Genomic DNA, 19,540 nt, shown 5'->3' with positions numbered 1-19,540 from the left:
ATTAAATCGTGATAGCAGTCCATGATAGCAAATGCAAATCAAGGAGAGCTGTGTGACTTCCAGAGAGAATTGAGACAAAGTAAGGTCAGTCTGCAGATTGGGGCAGAGGTCTCTCAGACATTTTTATCTTGCCATCACTATCTTAGGTTGCACAGGCCTCTGTGGGTCACTTGTTTCTCAGCAGAACAGCTGGGCAAGCAAGTGGGGCCTCAACATAGGATAAAACCCCTTTGGTGTCCCAGTTAACTCAGACCTAGAAAATGCAGCATTGTTTTAGCATGACTGAGCAGGACATACCAGAGTGGTTGGTGTGGCAGTACTGAAACACAAGACTGTGTCATACCAAAGCTGCCAGAGCTGTTCATTCTGGTCAGCTTTGCACTGAAAAGTGAGGGGAGAAAGCAACTTGGGTAGGAATATGTCTTTAAAGATGGGGAATATGAATTAGAAAAGGTGGAGAACTCATGACTTTAGAGGTTCCTAGAGAAATCAGTGATTATAACTATTCCTGAAATGTTGAGACACAGCACACATGATAAACAAGGAATTAACAAGCAAGATGTAGTGGAATATTTGCCATGGATGCTATGAAAGGACTGCTGGTAGTCAAACCCATGAAGACAGTCCTGGTGTTACCTTTTAATCTCTGTAATTTCTCTTAATAAGTAAAGCCTTTGTCCCTAAGATGAGTTGTGGTCATTCATAGCAGTTGCATGGACTCACAGACACCTCTGATTTATTGACACATTGTCCTGTAACAGACCTGTGGGTTAGACTTGAGAGGAGCCGTTTGCTGTAAAAACTTCTTTATTCCTGCAAATTATTGGATTAAGTGTGAGTTTCAAAACAGTGTTAAAGACAGAAGAAAGAAGCCAATAACCAGTCAGAGTTCAAGCACTGGTGTTAGTCATGGTCCCAGAGTGCACACAGTTGATGGAGATTATAACGCTTACAGGCCATGGAAAATTAAAATCCCTCTATGTATACTGGTCCCTGCAGAACTCTAAATATTGTGCAGTACTGTTGGGTAAAGAGTTTTTTTGTTTGGTAGTGTTTTTATAAACCAGCTCTATACCATTTATTTTAACTGCAAGCAGAACAAAATAGAAAATTAAAATGTAAAATAAACTCCCTATTCAAGTCAGGTTTTGCCAGTTGGGGTCATTCCAAAGTTTGTTCTCTGTGGTTTTTTGCAAGGATGAAAGACTCTGTCATGGAGAGTTTTTGCCATTTGGTTAGCAAATTAGATTAGCCTGACTCAGATATTACACATGAGAGATTCCCTGTGAGATCTCTCTCTGGAGAAATTAAATGTAGGCACAGGGATTTACCATGTGCTGAGTCTGTTGCAGTTCAGGGCAGGTACCCATGCCAGTCCTGGGACAAGAGTGCCACAGTGATTTCAGAAGATGTGTCCCTTCTTTCATGGTATTCAGCTGCTGGCCCAGCTCTTTAGAGGCCTGATAAGAGTTGAAGCTGGTGCTGTTAACACAACTTTGAAATACCCAATAGAAGGGAACAAAAGATCAGGAATGGGGTTGTAAGAATCAAACCCACGTGAATGCTGGAAGCCAGGGTATTCAGCTCCATCTGGGGCAGCTCAGGAGAACTGCAAAAGGATGAGTCTCACTCTTTGAGGACTAATTTGGGATGCTGTTTAAGGTTATTCATTGTCCCTTAAAGGTTATCAGGAGCTGCAGAATAAAGGTAATCTGTCCATCAGTTGGCTCCGTTCAGAGCTGTTGGTTGAGGTGGCTGTAATGGACTGGGAAGGAGGTGACAAAGCCCAAGGTTGCTGTGGGGACAGTGTCAGGGAGAGTGAGAGTATTTATGTGGGTGCAGTAACTTCCTAAATGCCTCCAGTGTGACTCTTCAGAGACGAAGCAGCCTCAGTAGCTGTCTGCAAGATGCTGAGGTGAATTTTAGTGCAAAAATTATCTTGGAGCAAAAAGGAAATACTGGCACTGTTGACCTGACGTGTTACAGATAATTTCCTTGAGCCTCTACAGCCTCCCCAGGAGAGTTTGAAAAGTGTAAGGTTTCCTGCACGTTCCTGAGTCCTGCAGCATTTGGGAGGAGAGGGCAGAGTCCTTCAGGGACCAAGACTGTGCCAAGGGGCTGCACAGACAGGATGGTGCTGGGAGGAAAGGTGCAAGAAAAGGTACTTCCTAGTCCAAAGCAGGTTTTAGGTCACAGGACAGCTCCTTTGTCACCCATGGGTAGGGACAGGACCACCCCAGGGAGATGCTGCTCACCTTGGGTTTGAGAATTGCAGCTTAGACAGGGTGCCCAGAATGAAGGGGTGTGAGCAGGGCCCCATGTCCTCCTTTCATTTCCCAGAGCCACCAGCCCTGGTGAAAGCAGAGGAATAAACAAATCCTTCTCAGTTTCAGTGGGTTTTTAAAATTTTATTTTAATTAAGAACAGTGAAAGAGGAAACACCTCTGCTTTCCTGTGGTTATACTACGTTCATCATTCCTCTCCCTCTCCGTTTTTTTAAAACTTTGTTTACAAGCAACATTTTTCCAAATGTAAAAAACCATATTTAAACTTAGTAAAACTTTATGGGGGTGAATTTAATACGTTATACTATGACCCAAAATGCAGTAGGGAACATCTCTCTTTTTTAAATAGCCTTCTTCAAACACTTGATTCTCTTGTGACTTTTGCAATCAAGAGGCTTATGTTGAGGCTTCTGGGCAGAGAGTCAAAATGATACCAAAGAGAAAGTATTCTAAGCTAAAATAGGATGGATGTATTTTCTGCTCTTTCTCCAGACTATTTTTCCCCTTGAAGAAGTCAGCTTCTTTCTCTGCTTTTATAAATGTTTCCTAAAAGCAAAAATGGATTGGATTGGATTAGATCAGTAGTTTTAACTTCTGTATTCAGCCTGAAGCTCTCACTAGGGAATTGAGGTCAGTGTGTTCAGAAGTACTGAAATGCAAAAAATCTGTTTGTTCAAAATTAGAAAATTATCTTTCTCCAAATGAAACTTTTTTTACCTGAGACAGCTGAGAAATTGCCTAATGACTTAAAGCCTCCATGAAGAAAAGGTAGGGTGCAGAACAATTTATTGTGGTGGGTTTTTTTGCACCAGTTACTTCCTGTGGTCAGTTTTGAGCTATTCAGTTTTTAAGGACAGTTCTGTAAAGCAAATTCATCTTTGCCAGAATTGAATTAGTTTGTTCTATGTTTCTTTGTACCACTATGTACTCTTTATTTAGAGGAAAATTGAAAATCCAAGACTTAGATTTTTGTGCTTCAGCCTTTCCCAAAAATTGTGGCTGTGGTCTCCAGCTATTCTCCTGACATGAGGAGAGGGTCCTGTCCCAGGAGAAGATGGTTTTTCCTTTCTCATTGCTGATGTGGCCTGTCAGTGACCTGCAGCTTTGCTGATCACTTTGTAGACAATTTCTACTGGCCCAACTACCCAGGTTTCATTCTGCCTGTCCCATTTAGGGTAAACAGCATGGGGTAAGAGTCATTCCTGACACTTCCAAAGCATCCTTCATCCACGGAGCCTTTATGGTTTGTATGTTAGATTGCATTGAGAGCCCAGTGAAGTAAAGGAGAATATTTCCATGCTTTCAGCAGGATTTGTATTCATCCAGCAGGCCCCCATCACTGGATATCAAAGTGAATAAATAAAGTGAGTGACTAACCCATTTTACACTCTTTGTGCTCAGCTCAGCATAAAAATCTTCTCATTGACAGCAGGTGTAAGGTCTTGACTTCATCCACATGGTTAAACAAGCTGTGCAGTGAAGTTGTTTGGTGGTCACCACAGCGTACAGACAGCTCCCAGCCCCTCTCAGGGGCTGTGCTTCCTTCTTCAAGCTGTGTCCATCAGAAACAACCCAGCTTTTTGGATACCTTATCAAATGATGCCATCCATATCTCAAGTTGTCTCTGCAGTTTGAAAATGCCATGGATGGATTTAGATAGTGAGTGTTACCTTCTGAAAAGCATATGATGGTCTTGATAACATGACATTGGAGATTCATAAACTAAGCCCATGTCAGTATCAGCCTCCCTAAACTAAGGAAGAAAATGTTTAGTGCCTCACTTCACAAGACACTTGCTGTTTATAAATCACCAGGTTGTGTTACATATCCCTTTAAAAATGTTATCATTCTTTGCTGAAACCTGTCCTTTAAAATTTAAGGGTCCTGATAATTCTAATTACATCATTAACTTGCCCTATTGTCATTTTGGATAAAATACAACTGGATTTCTGGCTCACTTCTCAAATCAATGAGAACTATCTGCGGAATGCTCCAGCTTCAGTAACTGCAGAAACACACAGCTGAGACCATTAGGTAGAGTGTTGAATGACAAGCAGACCTAATTTGTCCAAGGAATGGAGTTTTATCTAGGGCAGAGGAAGATAAATCCATGAACTGAAGGCTGAGCTATTGTAACGCAACGCTCTGGAAGCATCTTATCGTTCTCAGCCCTAACAAAGTGCAGGCGAACTGGCCCAGCCTCTCGTTCTTCCAGGGAAAATGATTGTGGGCTCTCCAGAAAAGCCAGTGCAAGGCTGTATCCAGCCCAGGGGAGCCATCCCACGAGTTTCCCATTGTGTGTCCAGGCAGAGGGCCAGTCACACTCCAGGAGTGTTTGTCACAAGGACGCTGATGGCAGTCCTGATGCCAGGTGACACGAGTGCTCAGTGCTGCCTCTGCCCACAGCCAGCAGACCCTGCCCTCCACCTTCTGCTCTCTGGAGATGCTGCTGCAGAGGAGCTGCCTTCCCATAGCTCAGAAGAGCTCTTGCTCTGCTGTGGTGGGTTCATAATTTCTTTCTACTTGCACCTGAGTTACAGCTCCGTGTTTTGGTATACTGGGAGCATTTGGAAGTGAACGAAAAAACAGGAGTGGAGCCAAAATTTTCAGAGTCTAATTTTCATATTATGTCAGAACAGGATTCCAGATTGGACCAATATTGTATTTTGGCTTATGTGTTTCAGAAAATTGGTTGCAGATCCAGATTGAGAGTGAAGTCTACTTGTTGATGACAGTGCTGGGGAAAACATTGCAAAGATTGTTTTTTTATTAATAATCTGGAACATGCCCAGATAATTTTCATGCTACAGGTTTTGAAAATAGGCTGTTCTTGCTTGAAAATGTTCATGACATCTTTGCATTTGGAGTTGTTTTACCTTGGAAGTTCTTTCCCTCCTCTTTCCATGAAGAAAGCAATGTGAGAGAAGAGAGAGTTATGGAGAAATTGGAACAAGACATTAAAAAGCTAAGATTTTTCTTGCAGACTGTTGTGTTATTAGAAAAAGAACATATTCACCTACAGAAAAGGGCTGATTTACATTAGAACATTTAGGGAATGTTGACTATCTGTATTTATTAGTATGGGAATAGACTATAAATGAGTATGAAAGAGTGATTGGTAAAAAATATTTGAATGTGCTGCTTTCTGTGCAGTGCTGTATGTTTGCTGTAAAGCATTTTCTTTCCCTTTTTAAAGAGCTGGTTTATGAAGTGTTTTTTGGAAATACTTGTTAAAGAGAAATGAAAAAGACTTGTTAGTATCTTAAATAGTATCTTGTTGGTTGAATGTACAAAGTGCTTTTTCTTTCTCCTTTTTTTATCTAGAAGTTATATTTGCTCCTCGTTATGACTTTGAGGGGGAGAAAAGTGGGACAAGGGGGCAGCTTGGTTGGTTTGGCAGGGCTTGGCAGGATAAGTGTTAGACATTATTGACAGGACTGTGTTCTTGGGTACCCCTGGACACATTTCCTCACCTGACACTGTTAGTGTGCATTACCAAATGGTGAATGCCATAGATTAGGTATCTCCAGTGTAAACTGTTTGAGCTCTGATGGTGACTTCAGACAGAGATCTTCTAAACCCAAAGCCTTGTAGAGTTCTACCAGCTTGGATGTAAAGAAATCCATTTCAGAGGTAACTTAATCTGAATTATTCCTTATTTTTCTCCTCACTGGTCCTTGTTCCACTTCTAAAGGCTTTCTTGAAGATGTTCTCCATCTTTTCATCTGGTACTAGACCTCTCAAGTGACCCCATCTTAAAGACAGTTAAAATCAGTTCAAAAGCTATAATCCAGTTTGTTTCAGATGCCAGCATAACTGGAAAGCTGGTTGGACTGGGAGGAGCCTGGACTTTCTCCAGGACCAGCCAGGAAGGCAGAGCCACCTCTGCAGTGCACGCACTCCCTGGAGGGTCAGCTCCAGAGGTCCCGTGTCCAGCCCAGCTGCTGTGGTGTTATGAACCAGATTTCTGCTCCTTGCTAAGTTATGTGATACTGTGCAAATCATATATTTTGGATCAGACTCACCTCAGGTTAAAATAATATTGCAAATTTCACATACACATTCAAGCTTTTCCTAGAATCTCACTAAACAGGCATGGAAAGAAACTCATTGAAGAGCCCTGAGCAATACATGTCCAAGACAACCAAATCTGAGTTTGTACCCACTACTAACCAACTGTTTTCCCACTGTGTAACAGAAGACAAAATGAAAAATACCTTTGGAAAAAGAATTTCAGTTCTTTAATAAACCAACCCCAAACACAAACCTTCTGGTCCCATTTTTTTTCACTTTATTGCCCTGCTTTGCCCTTTGATCAGTGTCTTTACTTGGGTGTCATGGCAATATAATAGGTGATGGTTTTAGTGTCTGAACAGAAAAAAAATATTCTTTGTCAAAGTAAAGAAAGCATTTGGAAGGGAAATAGAAAAACGTGAACTTTTCCATATGTTTGCAAGCTCGTGAAAGCTGGCCTGAAAAAAATCCCAATGTTAAAAGGGTTTTAAGTGTGGCTGGAGTATCATTAGGTTGTTAAGATTTACCCTCCCCTCTGAAACCCAAACCTTTATTTGCATACATTGCAGGCTTGTCATCCTTAGTCAATTAATGAGCAGGTCCCTGTAATCTGGTCCTAAATATACTCCACATAGTTAGGTGAAGCTTGAAGAAAGGGGGCCGGGATCATTGTTCTGACTCTGTTTTGTTAAGACTTCTTTAATCAAAACATTCATTCAGATAGAGAGGCCGGCTGCATATTTTGGCATCACGACCAAGGGGAGCAGGGACGGGGTTGGGGTGGGGAGGGAGGCCTTGGAGGAGGGGTTGGTGTTGCTTGCTTCTTCTTTTCCTTTTTTTCCCAAGTGCTTGGAAAGCAGCTATTTAACTGGTGTGGAAAAACAAATTGAAAACATACATGGAGGTCATGACTTCTCAGGGATTTGTTGAAAGTCTTTTTTAACAGGGATAGAAGTATCACCCCCCAAGCTGTGAGCGTGTGAGACACACAGCCCATCCTTGTGGCCTTTCTGCCTTTTTTTTTTTTTTTTTTTTTTTTTTTTTTTTTAACATGGTTTCTTTTGGCCCAAATCAACAGAGAAGGTAGTACTAGGCAGGACACACAGCTGTTGTTTGGCCAGGTGCCACCTGGAAGAAGAGCCCTGGCAGGATGGGTTTGCTCCCAGGGAGGGTGTCCATGCAGGTGCAGCGGGGGCTGAAACTGCAGATGCAGGGGTGTCCAAGGGCTGCAGCCCACCCTGCCTGCAGGCAGCTTTACACTCAGGCCAGCAATGACTCCTGCAGCCTTTGTGTCACCTGCAGAGCTGGTTTTAAAAGGTGTTGTTCACTCTCCATAGAGACTTCACTGGCATTCAGCCTGCTCTTCCCCTCCACATCTTCTCCTAATTTTCTTGCATTTACAAGTTTAGATGCTCCAGTGGCCCCTATGTCTGAGGTAGCCAATTTGAAACTCTGTCTTCTCACTCAAGTTGCCATGGCATGCTGAGGAGTGTCCCACTAGCTTAAGTTCAAGAGGCCAGTTAGAGAAATCTCACTAACCTGAGCTGTGGTGTAATTGCAACATCTATGGACCATGAGCCCTGATGGAAGGTGGGCAGGGATGAGCTCATGGGTAGAAAGGGCTTCCCAGAATTGGTCCCAAGAAATGTTCTTGCTTGTGTTCTTCACTTCCCTTCAAGCACAAAAAAAGTATTTTTGTGTGTTTCCTCCTTCCAACTCTGGAAAAGGGAAAGAAGGGATGGAACTGAACTTTACTTCAAACATGAAAGACTCCTTTTACAGTCCACTCAGATTTCTAATATATGACTTTAAATTTTAGTGCTTAAGGGAAAGCCATAATGGCTTAATCACATGCTCCAACTGGAGACTGCTCCTTCCTGGTTTCCCTTTTCCATAACAAACAGCTTATCTTCTTGGCAGCTGCCAACTTTGGGCTTTTGGGTTAAATCAGATTAACCTGACACTTCCTCCTTGGCCATTACTGGTCTCCCTCCCTCATGAAGGAAGCTTGGGAGTGCTGGAGGAAAACCAGTTGAGTTGGCATCATCTTTTGCTTTTGTGGCAGCCATGTCCTCCTTGTGGAGATACTTGTTCTCACAGCCCATTCACTTTGCACTATTTCAATCCTTCCTATCAGAGGCTGCCGTAAGAGGATATGGCTCTCCCAGATGCCAGAAGGGTCCATAAATCAGAGGAAAACAGGTGTCTTCCAAGTCCAGAGCAGTATATTTTGCAGCCCTGCAGTAAAAGCCACAATGCCTTGTCAAGGCTGGTTAACAGGAGGGTATCCTCCCTTCATAAAGGAATGATAACTAGATCTCAGATGTCAGCCTGTGATCCAAGAAGGACTGGTGTGAATTTAGGGCTGTTCAGTTTGCTGGAGGAGCCAGTGGGTGTTGGGATGCTGTTCTGGCTCCCTGGCAGCCCCCATAAGCTGCCTGTCAGCTCATGAGATCCTTATCTTTCCTAGAGCTGTCAACTGTATAAAGGTTCCTGACCTGCATGGTGTAGGGAAAATCCTTCAAAGCGGGATCCCTTACTTGTCTTCTGGCCTCTGCCCACGAAAAGCTCATAAACCAGGAGACTAATAAAGTGAACCCTATCTTTATAATGTTTAAAAAAAATTAATGCAGTTGTCGTGATCTGGGAACAACTCCCTGCTCACAACTGGAGATAAGGATTACGAGTGTGGAGGCAGAGCCCTCTTGTCAGGGAGGGATGGATGGGGTCTGTACTGGGGTGTTGGACTGGAACTCTGGAAGCTGATTGCCAGCTCCCTGTCCTGCCACAGCTGTCCCTTTTGACCCTGGGTGTGCTGCCTTCTGTTTTCTGTGTTTAGCTGTGAACCCTCTGGGGAGAGAAGGAAAAATAAGGAAATAAGGCATTTGTTTTATTAAGAGATTCCCTTGCAACTGTCAGTAATGATGCTGTACATGCAGCAGTCTGAAGTTTGGATATTTCTCAGGAGATGAGGCTGGAAATCCTTGAGTCATCTACTGATTAGGACAGTGGGAGAGAGGAGTCTCAAAAGCCTGGAGGATTGACCAAGATACAGGAAGATAATTGCTGAAAGGGTTTTAGGATCACTGTGTGTTTCATGGCAGGGCTGGCTTCCCATTTCCCTATCTCAGCTTCCTCTTTTCCATCTGCAAGTAGAATTATGGTTGAAGATCACCTCTGTGCACAAGCTGGTGAGGAAAGGCACACAGCTCTTTATTCTATTGTTGGTAATGTTATTTTTTGATTGATGTAATATTAAAATTTGAATTCACATTCCAGAAATAGTCTCATCACTGGAACAGAACGAGGCTAAACAAGGTTATCAGAGGATTGGGAAATGTAGTGCATAGGAGTAGGAATGATAACACTGTTACTCCACATATGATAATGATTTGATACTGGACTGAGTCTAGGCCAGTTCCAATGTAGATAATAAATCCAAAGTAAAAAAAAATGTAATCAAAGATGATGGTGCTTATTGTGTCCAAAAAAATTATTTGCAGATAGATGTTCACAACTCTGGCATTGTGCCTCTCCCCAGAATATTTGTCCAAATATTAAAAAATAGTAAATTTTAAAAATGGACTTTTAATGTAGTCCCGCGTCCATGAATTTTCAGCTGAACTTTGGCAGTAAGCCCTAAATGCGATAAAAGACTCTGCACCAATATATTTTGCTTTTCTCTTTTTTTTTTTTTTTTTTTGTCTTTTTTTTTCTCTCTGTCTCTACAGACAAAGCTGAAAGCATAGCATAGATCTTGAGTTATGGCTGGTGCATTTTTCTAAGCTAAAGTATCTTGTTAGCTCTTATGCTAATGACTGCAGCAGAATCCAAGCCTCTGTGGAAATTTATAGGAAGAGAGGTTACTGCTGAGCACTGTGTTGGACTTTGGGTCTTCCTTTGGGTCCCTCCAGAGCTAGACTGAGCCAGTGCCTTGTATGTAACATCAAGGTAGAAAGTCTTTTTAGAAAAGTCTCTGTCCCCATTTTACAGATGGACTTTTGAGACACAGGAGGAATAAAGCCAAATGCTTCAAAGACACTTAGTGGAGGTTAAGTGCTGAGTTTCTTTGAAGGTTTAAACCCAAATGACATGCCTGTGATCATGTAAGAGATTTGTATCACCCATGGGAGCAGAACCATTTTTTCAGGGTAGTGTCATAACCACTCCACAATCCTTCCTCTTTCTTCTCCCTAAAGCTCCCACTGACTTCAAAGGTGAAGAATTATGGCCCACATCCCACAGCACTGTGAGCTCAGACGTGTGTACAGAGCTTTATCCACACATATATTCCATCAGGGACACTGACTCAAGTAAAACTACACAGACAGTGGGGAGGGGAAGAAATTTTTGTAAGGCTGGGATTTCTTTTTTATTCTCAGAGTCCCTTTCTTTAACCTTAAAAGTTTAACTTACAAGTGCAGAGTGTACCTAATGACTGAGTTTGTGGTCTATCTGTACTGTCCACAGGAAAGCTGTAACCTAAAGGAAATGGGAATAGAAAAAAGGAGTGCTACCTTATTAAGTAAAACAAAATATTCTTTATTCTGAATGCCTCAGTGAGATACGTTATTGAGTTTCCACTAGAATTATATATAAATATGAGTTGGTTGGGTTCTCAGAAAACTGCACAGCTTGCAGAGACTGGATGTAAAGAATCTATTTATCTCTTGTCATGTGTATCCATTAGAAGTGAGCACATCCCAGGTGATGCATTTTTCTCCTGATCCAGCTGTTACACTCCTAGGTGAACAGCAAAATTAGAAGTTTGGATTTTTCAATGGACACATAATCCACTCCATTGTACATTTAAACACTGGTAGCAATATTCAGGTATTAATTATTAGATCAGTCCCTCAACCAGGGGCACAGCAAATGTCTCAATCATTCACTCTCAGCTCAAAACCAATAGATTCATATTATTAAAATGTTAAAATTAATTTTTTCAGAGAATGAAAACAAATAAAAGTGGAAGGGGGAAGGTAAATCCTTTTGGTCCATATTTAGCCCATCTTTTGAAAATAGCAGATCTTCTCTTCTCCAAAAAACCCCCCAAACTTAAATTCTGGCTCCAGTTAAGAGTTTCCTAATTGCGTGTGACTGTTTCTTGACTTCCTGATCCCTGTCTGGTTTAAGGGTTTCTTAAATCAACAGGAGCAGCTGTCTCCCTGAAGCCAGGCATGGTGTGTGTCACTGTGGAAAGGACCTGGATACAGGGAGGAGCAGAGGTGATTAATGGGGCAAGTGTCACAGCTCAGAGTGTGGTTGCACTACTGTGTAGGGGCATACTTACTGCAGTCATTTATCTTCTGTCCTCTGCCACACACACACTGAAACACACGTGGAGATTTTATTTTTGCCAGGCATCAGAAATGCAGGAGTGCACGCAGTGCAGCAGGACCTGTAGCTGATGCTGTCCCTCTCTAGATGATGCCTTCCTTTGTCTTGTTCCATGGGTGAGCAAAAGAAAGATTGACAAAACCCAGTCCTTGGTTTTAAGTTTATCTCTCTGCCATTGGCAAACTTTCCCCCACAGAAGAGAGGGAAAAAAAGGAAAAGGGGGGGTGGGGGGGGAAGGCAAGTAAATGTCCCTGTTTTGTGTGCTGTATTTTAGGTTAGATAAAGAGAAGGAACTATAGGTTAAATGTGGATATAGGATTGCAAGTGATGGAGTTGTACAAGGAGGTGAAAGGTGCTTCCCTTCTTGGCAAAGACCTCATACAACATCTGTTTTTTGGGTATCTAGACCTCCATCACCAATGGGATGCACAAAGCTGGGGGACTGCTCGGTCCCCCAGCATCTCTGCTCCTGCTCTGTGTAGGAGCAGGTTGTGCTCACAGGCAAGGCTGTACCTTGCTCTCCCCAAAGCATCTCAAGTGATTCAAAACCAGGTCCCAGCCTTCACTTCTTTCATCCAGAAGCAGGGAAGAAGAGATTTCCGTTATGTAGGTGTTGAGCCTTCAGATGCTTCCACAAAATGTCACCTTGCACTTCAATGCCTGAAGGCTTTCCTGACTCCTGCCTGTATAGAGGAGATGCAAAGGTTTGTGAAATCTCCATGGACCAATTGATTTGTGGCTTTGCATTACAGAAGTTACTGCAAGTGTAAAATGGCTACTCATTCCTCAGACTTGATTCCTACAATATAAATCTCTCCCTGTTTTTCACCAGGAATGGAAGCCACTATGTTCTTTGCTGCTGTAGCCAGCAGCATTTTATCTCTTTGACACGTCAGTCTGCTCCTCCATCCCTTTGAGACAAACAGGTATTCTTGCCAGACACAGAGGTAACTTCTTGGGCTTTCACAGGAAACTGGTGTCTCCAAGAGGTCTGACTTAATGGGACTTATGACTTGTTGAGTGCTGGCTCAGGGCTAAACTGAGAACAAGGTGCAAAGTACTTGCATGCTCTGAGGAGTTCACAGGTTACACTGGTGACGCCAAGCCATGCTGGAAAGCGTGGAGGAAGGAGTGACTCAGGATAATGTGACTGAACCCTTAAAGAAGGACATGCTGTGAGAAGCATGGTGATTTGGCAAAGCAGGTTGAGAAGCAGTTTGGAAAATCAAAGGTCCAGCTGGTCTGTGAGACCCAATAGGCAGAGGCAGGATCTCTTACATGGAGTGTTATCTCCATCCCCTTGGTTCAGGAGATGTGGTCCCCTTTTCTGTCTCACTCAACTGAGAAGAGCCTTTAGTGTGAATCCAGAGTGAGGTGTAGACTCATCCTGCATAATGCATGGTGAGAAATCTCTCCTGCTTGATCCCTCACATATATTAGGAGTGATGCAGTGGGGCTGCAATGAAAAAGTTTTAAGGAGAGTCACTGGGAAGATGGAAATCAGTTTTTCTCCCTAAGACTTGCTGGAAACTTTTGGAGAAGCAGTATAAGCAAAGAGGGTGGGAAGAGACAAAAATTGTTGTGATAAAGTCATGCGAGCAAGTGGAACGGGAAGAGGTGGGCTGAAAAAAAAAACCAAAGGCAAGTTTTAGAAAATTAGTACAGGAATTTTGTATAGTAGAAAACCATAGATGGAATTAACACAAGTAACAGAGTCACTGTACCAAGTGTTTCAGCACAGTGAGTGAGAGATGTTCCCCTCATGGGCTGTGCATGCAATGTCATTACCACTGACTCAGATTAACACTGGAAATCCTGGCAGCTTTACATTTACCTAGGGACTCAGAAATCTGAACCTAAGGTTTGCAGTTTAAGCTGCTTTCCAGTGGTGAGGCACAGAAAATCACCAGAAGTGCTTGGGTCCTGTTAGCAGTCATCAAACACTGCCCCCTTACAGCTCTTCTCTCTGCAGGGCCCGTGGGCTCCCAAACCCTTGTGGTAAACCTGGGACTTTCACTGTTTCAAAACAAGTTGCTGTCCTCATAATCAGAGACTTTTGGCTTGTCTGTCCCTTACAGCTTGGATGTTGGCTCATTCCTGGGTCTGCTGCCCTGACCCAAGTCCTTGAGCTTTCAGCCTTTCTGTCTGTGAACATCTCTCTTCACAAAAGCAGAGACTGAAGGAGCAGTTCTTGTGGAAGTCACTTCCTCAGATATATCAGGAATGTTCCAGGGATTTATGTGTTGTAATGCATGGTCTTCTCAGGTGAGACCTAATAGCATGTAAAGATAAGGGAGTTTACCCTGTGTGCATCTTCCTGTGTCTGTATTTGCTATACTTTCCTCTCTTTAAACTGTTAGGTTCTTAAAAAGCCACATATACAAGCCAAATCTTACAGTCCTTGCTTAGTTCATGGTGACCTCAGCTGAGAACAGATCACAGGAATTTGGTATTAAACAGCCAATGATTTTTTTTTTTTTGAACAAGCAGAGAATAAAGGTCCAAGTAACTCACCCAAATGTAACACCTGAAACTACATTTTCATGAAGGGACAGAGACAAATCAAAATTAACTAAAGTTTCCTTTAGTAAAATACTAGTTTCACTTTTTTTCAAAGAGAGTATATTCATTGGGAATTTATTTTTCTTTTTTTTTTTTTTTTGAGAGTTCCTAACAGCCTCCCATGCTCTGATCCTATAGTGGTTTTTTGTGTCATAGTGGTGGCTTAAAGAAGCCTGGATTAAAACATGCAGTGTTTTGTGGGTTCCTTAACCAATGCCACCTGGGTTGTGACCTCTCTCTCTGTTTCAGGTGCCAAACTTCATCAACACAACACTCCCACCCCACGAGCAGGTGACAGCTCAGGAAATAGACAGCTACTTCAGACAGGAGCTCATCTACAAAAGGAATGAGAGGATGGGAAGAAGAGTGATGTCACTTCTAAGGGAGAACAGAGACAAGAGCTTCTTCTTTGCCTTTGGAGCAGGTATGGCATGATTTTTTTCTGTTTTGCTCTGTTACTATGATTGGAAGTAAAGTGTTTGGAATGATTCAGGTCTCAGCCTGTGGGAAAACTTCTTATGAGGCTTCCCTTTGAAGCAGAAAGACTTATGTTTGTCCAGACCAGCTTCTGAAATGGAGTGAATTGTTGTAGGAGGTGGGTCTAGGTCCAGGCAGGCTGCGCACAGGCTGCACTTATTTTGTTTTCCATCTGGCTGTGGAAATGTGAAGCTGTAAGCACTTCTCATGCTGTTGTGTTTGTTCCCTTCCCAGACCTGTGGGCTACTTGGCCACAGGTGTAGAAGATGGTTCAGTTGCCTTTGAATTTGTACGCCCAGGTGGTGGTGACAGTGAGTGGCAGAACACAAACCCTTTGGTGGCACAGGCACACGTGTGTGGCTCCAGGCACTGGCCCGGGATTTCAAACCTTCTGGGTTGCTGCAGTTAAACTTTCTCAATGGGTGACCGAGCTGCTTTGGTGCTGTGTCTGTACAGACTGGCTGGTTTGGGGCTTTGCACAAGTGCATGAGTTGTGTGTGTAGCTAAATACCAGCAGTTTAAACCATGAAGTAAAAATCCAAAGTGTCCCTCTTCCTGTTTAATGCTCTCCCTGAAGTCTGCAGAACAAAGATGTCTGCAGTACTTCCGTGAGCCTACAACAGTATGTGCTACTGTCCTCTCTTTCCCTTTTTTAATTTCTTTTCCCTTGACCAATGGAATTCATATTTCTGTGTGATAAGAGTATAAATAATAATTATTCAGGCTCCAGCTCAGCAGAATCCTGAGCACCAGCTTAAGTGTCTTTTTGAGCTCCCTCAAAAGGCAGGCTGAGATTGCTGTGTCAAGAACCAATCTGCTCCTCCTGCTCCTCTCCTTAGCAATTTCTCATTTTTGACAGAGCTTTGCTTCTCATCCCATGGCTCTCACTATGAACTTTGGCAACAACTCACCTTTCGCTACTCACTTCAGTGGGAATTTTGATTAAAGACTGTGGGTTTTAGCAGAGACACGTGCATTTTGATGTATTTATTTTCTGAGTGTATCCGGACTGAATTTTCCCAAGCTTATTTAATCTCAGGCTTGGCTGATATTTCTGGCCAAGAAGTTTTGCTTAACTGTTTTTACAGTAGGAAAATATATCATGATGGCTCATAATTGGACAGGCATTCATAAAAAACAGCCTGTCTAACCCAAGGAGTGAGGTTTATTGGAGATTATCAAACATGATGCTTAGATAACAGTTTCCAGTTTTGGAAATCCCTTAACCAGTACATAAATGGAGATGAGAGGATAAACTGGGCATCACTGCCCACTTGTAGTGCTCTATACCTAGTCCACAGACCATGGACTAGGTGGGTCATGGATCCAACCCACTGCAGCTGTTTGCTTGTGCTAATAACAGAGCTGAAATTAAGCCAATGGATGCTAATTCCACGTTACATTCTTTAGAAAGACACTTCTAACTTAGGGGAGGTTTGAGCTTTCTTCTCTTGTCCCCATCAGAGGGCACCTACCTGAAACTCCCGGGGAGCATCCCTTGGGAAAGCTGGCTCATAAAGAGCAAGCCTCACTTTGTCTTCTAGGCCCATTTCTGGTGATGTTGAAAACTGCCTTTGTTGCTGGGTTGTTTTGTTTCCCCAGCACTGAGCATGGCAGGACAGAACAGACACGCGGGTTTATTGAAAACTGGGATGTGGGAGATGCTGAGGAAAGCTTTTTGTTTTGGGTTCTTTGTTCCAGCCTCCCTTTGGCTTTTCTCACCAAATTGGGCCATCCCTGCAGGCAATCCCTGCTTTAACTACAATTAATTCCTTCTTTCTTCTTTGGGGTGTTTTTTTCTTCATGCAGAGAACATTAAGAATATTAATTTTTTTCAATGCCAAAACTTTATGTGACCACAGTGCAGGCAAGTTCATTTCCTCCTATGATTCAACTGCAATTTTTTTTCTTGAAGGATTTTTGTTCCTCTTTTCCTTCATGCACTGAATTTGAAGAGTGGGTTTTACTGATAGATCTTTTATTTTGCATCCTTATATCTAGTTCTTTTATTTTGAGGGATTTCTTTGGTATGTGCTTGAATCATGAATTCAAATTGTCATATAAAACTTTGAGGGTTTGGTTTTGCCTTTTATAAAATTAAAGGATGTTTTGATGAAAGTTGAGGCTTTCACATATTCCCATGAATTCTGAAGTGCAAAATTTTAGGAATGCACTTTCAATTAGGATAGGCATAATAGAGTCTGTGGGAGTTTATTTGCTCCCAGAGCAATGCAATTTAAGATTTTGCATCTCTAAAACTGTCATGATGAAGGGGAAATAATTTGAAAAAAAATATTCTGGACAATGTGCTTCAGACGATATTGCCCTTATGCCAAGCTTGATCTTTGCATTAATGTCTTAATTCTGAAGATATTTGAACTAATGAATGAATAGTAATTAAATTATATATGTGTATTATGAATTGTTTTCCAAATTTCATAATCTCCATCATAGTTTTGGGAAAGGAGGAATTGGATAAAACTGTGCTGTCAAATAAAATTAGGAAAATAAGTGTTCTTCTAAGTAAGAAAATAAGCCTGTTATGAGAAAAGCACCTTGGAACCATTCAACAAATGCAGTTTTACAGACCAGAGCTGCTCTAGAAGGGAGCCCTGCACCCTGCAGGATGATTCATGTGGACTCAGAGGTATCCAGTTACTCCCAGGTATAACTGGAGCCAAGGGGCTGGGAAATAGGATCTCTCCCAGAAAACAGCCCTCCTGAGGCTGAGCCCTGCCTGTTCCTCTGGTGGCCTCCCTGCAGGGAGCTCTACCTTGTGGATGCTGCTGTAGTGATGTTTTACCTGGCTTTTGCACAGCTGTGTGCAGCAACTGAGGCTCTGTTGCTCTCTTGGAGCATCATCCTCAGCTTATGGTAAGATTCCAGTGCTGTGGATGGGTAGCTCTGTAACATCTAATAATTAATTAGCATAATAAGCTTGACTAAGGCAGAAGGCACCATGCAGGTGACTTTGCAAATTGCAGTCAGGTTTGGCTCAGTCTGTCCTGATCCATGATTGTAGAACCAAAAAAGCCCAGAAAAAAACCCCAAACAAATCCAGTGAGTGGCTTCAAATGAAAATCAAGATTATGATATCCTGGCAGCCTGGTGGTGCAGGAGCCTGGAGCTACTGAGCTGGAAGATGCAGGTGTCTGGTTTTTTGGTAAAAAAATGGGCATTTGTGGAAAACAAAATTTCTCTGTTTTCTTCTGGAAAACAAGTCCATTTTTGCAGATGTCAGTCAAAATCCCAGGTGCCTGGGTGTCATTGCTTTCCTGTAAACTGGGACTCCCGCTAAAATTTCACTATGTGCCACTTAGAGCTGTGCTGCAATGACTTTGTGGTGCATCATAGGAGAGCTGGTTCTGAGTCTGGTCTGTAACAGCACGAGGCTGTGAAACATCCAAAAGACAAATCCTGGGGACAAAGGAGTAGGCAGGGGACAGACATTTGAATATCCAAGCAAGCTGAGATAAAACAGTTTTTCATAAAGTGAAGCAAAGTTTTTTTATGCTGCTGAAAGATGGGGGATTTTGTTCCAGTAAAAAGTATTAAAACAAACAAAAAAATTACACAATTCTAAAAGGAACTTTTCAGTTTTCTGTCATTCTTAAAAATAAAAAAATAGACTTTTCAATAGATTTCTGCCTTTTCCATCTTCCATGACTTTACTCACTATTTAAATGTGTTGAAGTAATTCAGACTTTTAATTTATTCCTTTATAAAACACGTAGAAGTGAAAATAGCAATTTTTTCTTTCTACTTTAATTTCTTTCTCTTCTCCAAGAAAAATACAGGCTCTGGGTAAAAGAGACTTAGCTCTGTACCCAGTTCTGTGGACTTTGTTTCACTCCTGCCAGTGTTTACTATGTTCAGACTTAATGTGAAAATCTCACCATACCTGTATTCACAGTAACTGTACCTAGGAATGAAACAGCAGTTATTGTTTGTGCAGTTAAATGATGTTTTTCATTTAATGGACAGGTTAACTTTTCTCTTTGAATGAATAAAGGTAGCTAAATAAAGCTCTTCCAAGTAAAATTTCGGCATTTGCTTGGGGTTTGTGTTTTGAAGATCAAGATGGTTTACTTGGAATTATTGATCTGTAATAACAGTGAAGTGCCTTAGACATCATTTATACAGACAATTTATAAAGGCCCATTTACAGTCAAGAAAGACACACAGCCAAGAGCACACGGGCTGTTAAAAAGAGTTAATATTTTGGCAGCTAGGACCATACACATGAAGTCAATGTTTAAGAAAAAAATCCACTCTGGCTTATTTCATTTTTATAGGCAAATAATTTTCAAGTAACACTTATGATAACAGATGGATAAATTTATGTCTGCAGTTAATTTGAACGATAATTTCCTTAGGATGTTTTACTTGCTTTTTTTTTTCTTTCTTTCTTTTATGAGAGCTGTCAGTTTTGTAGCTGAGAGCTGGATTTACTGCTTCAGAAATTCAGATGCTGCTCCAGTTCACAATGTTTATTAGCAGCCAAATCAGTAGGCTTTTAGGCAGTGGGTTTTGTTGCTTAAAATAATAAATATATCATAGAGAATATTCTTTTACTGAGACAGAGTTGAAATGCAAGTACCATAGCATCTCCCATAGCAAGTGGGGAAGCAAATTGTCTCTGGACCACAGTTCTGGGGTGGAGGAGAGCACATGTTAAACCATCCCACCAGCCTCCACAACATCTGAGAGGTCAGAGGGGACCCAGCTGTTTTCTGTGGTGTGGTGGAAACCAGATTGCCCACAGCTTTTGATGAAGCTGGTGATAACAGAGCTCCATTTGTGTGACAGAGCACCCTTGCTCATCTGCGGGCTTAGGTGGCAGAGTTTATTTATACTGTTGA

General features: G+C 42.0%; 1 protein-coding gene across 1 annotated transcript in view; it reads left to right on the top strand.

The window, feature by feature from the left end:
- The window catches only part of TRABD2B (TraB domain containing 2B), a 263,307-nt gene that overhangs the window by 142,237 nt on the left and 101,530 nt on the right, over nt 1-19,540 (top strand). The window contains exon 4 of the mRNA XM_063166065.1: nt 14,451-14,625. Within this exon, the coding sequence (XP_063022135.1) occupies nt 14,451-14,625 (175 nt within the window). The remainder of the gene's footprint in view (nt 1-14,450; nt 14,626-19,540) is intronic.

This window comes from Melospiza melodia, chromosome 11, assembly GCF_035770615.1.
Source record: "Melospiza melodia melodia isolate bMelMel2 chromosome 11, bMelMel2.pri, whole genome shotgun sequence".
In the NCBI taxonomy this organism is placed as follows: domain Eukaryota; kingdom Metazoa; phylum Chordata; class Aves; order Passeriformes; family Passerellidae; genus Melospiza; species Melospiza melodia.
This window is presented reverse-complemented; position numbering and strand designations above follow the sequence as displayed.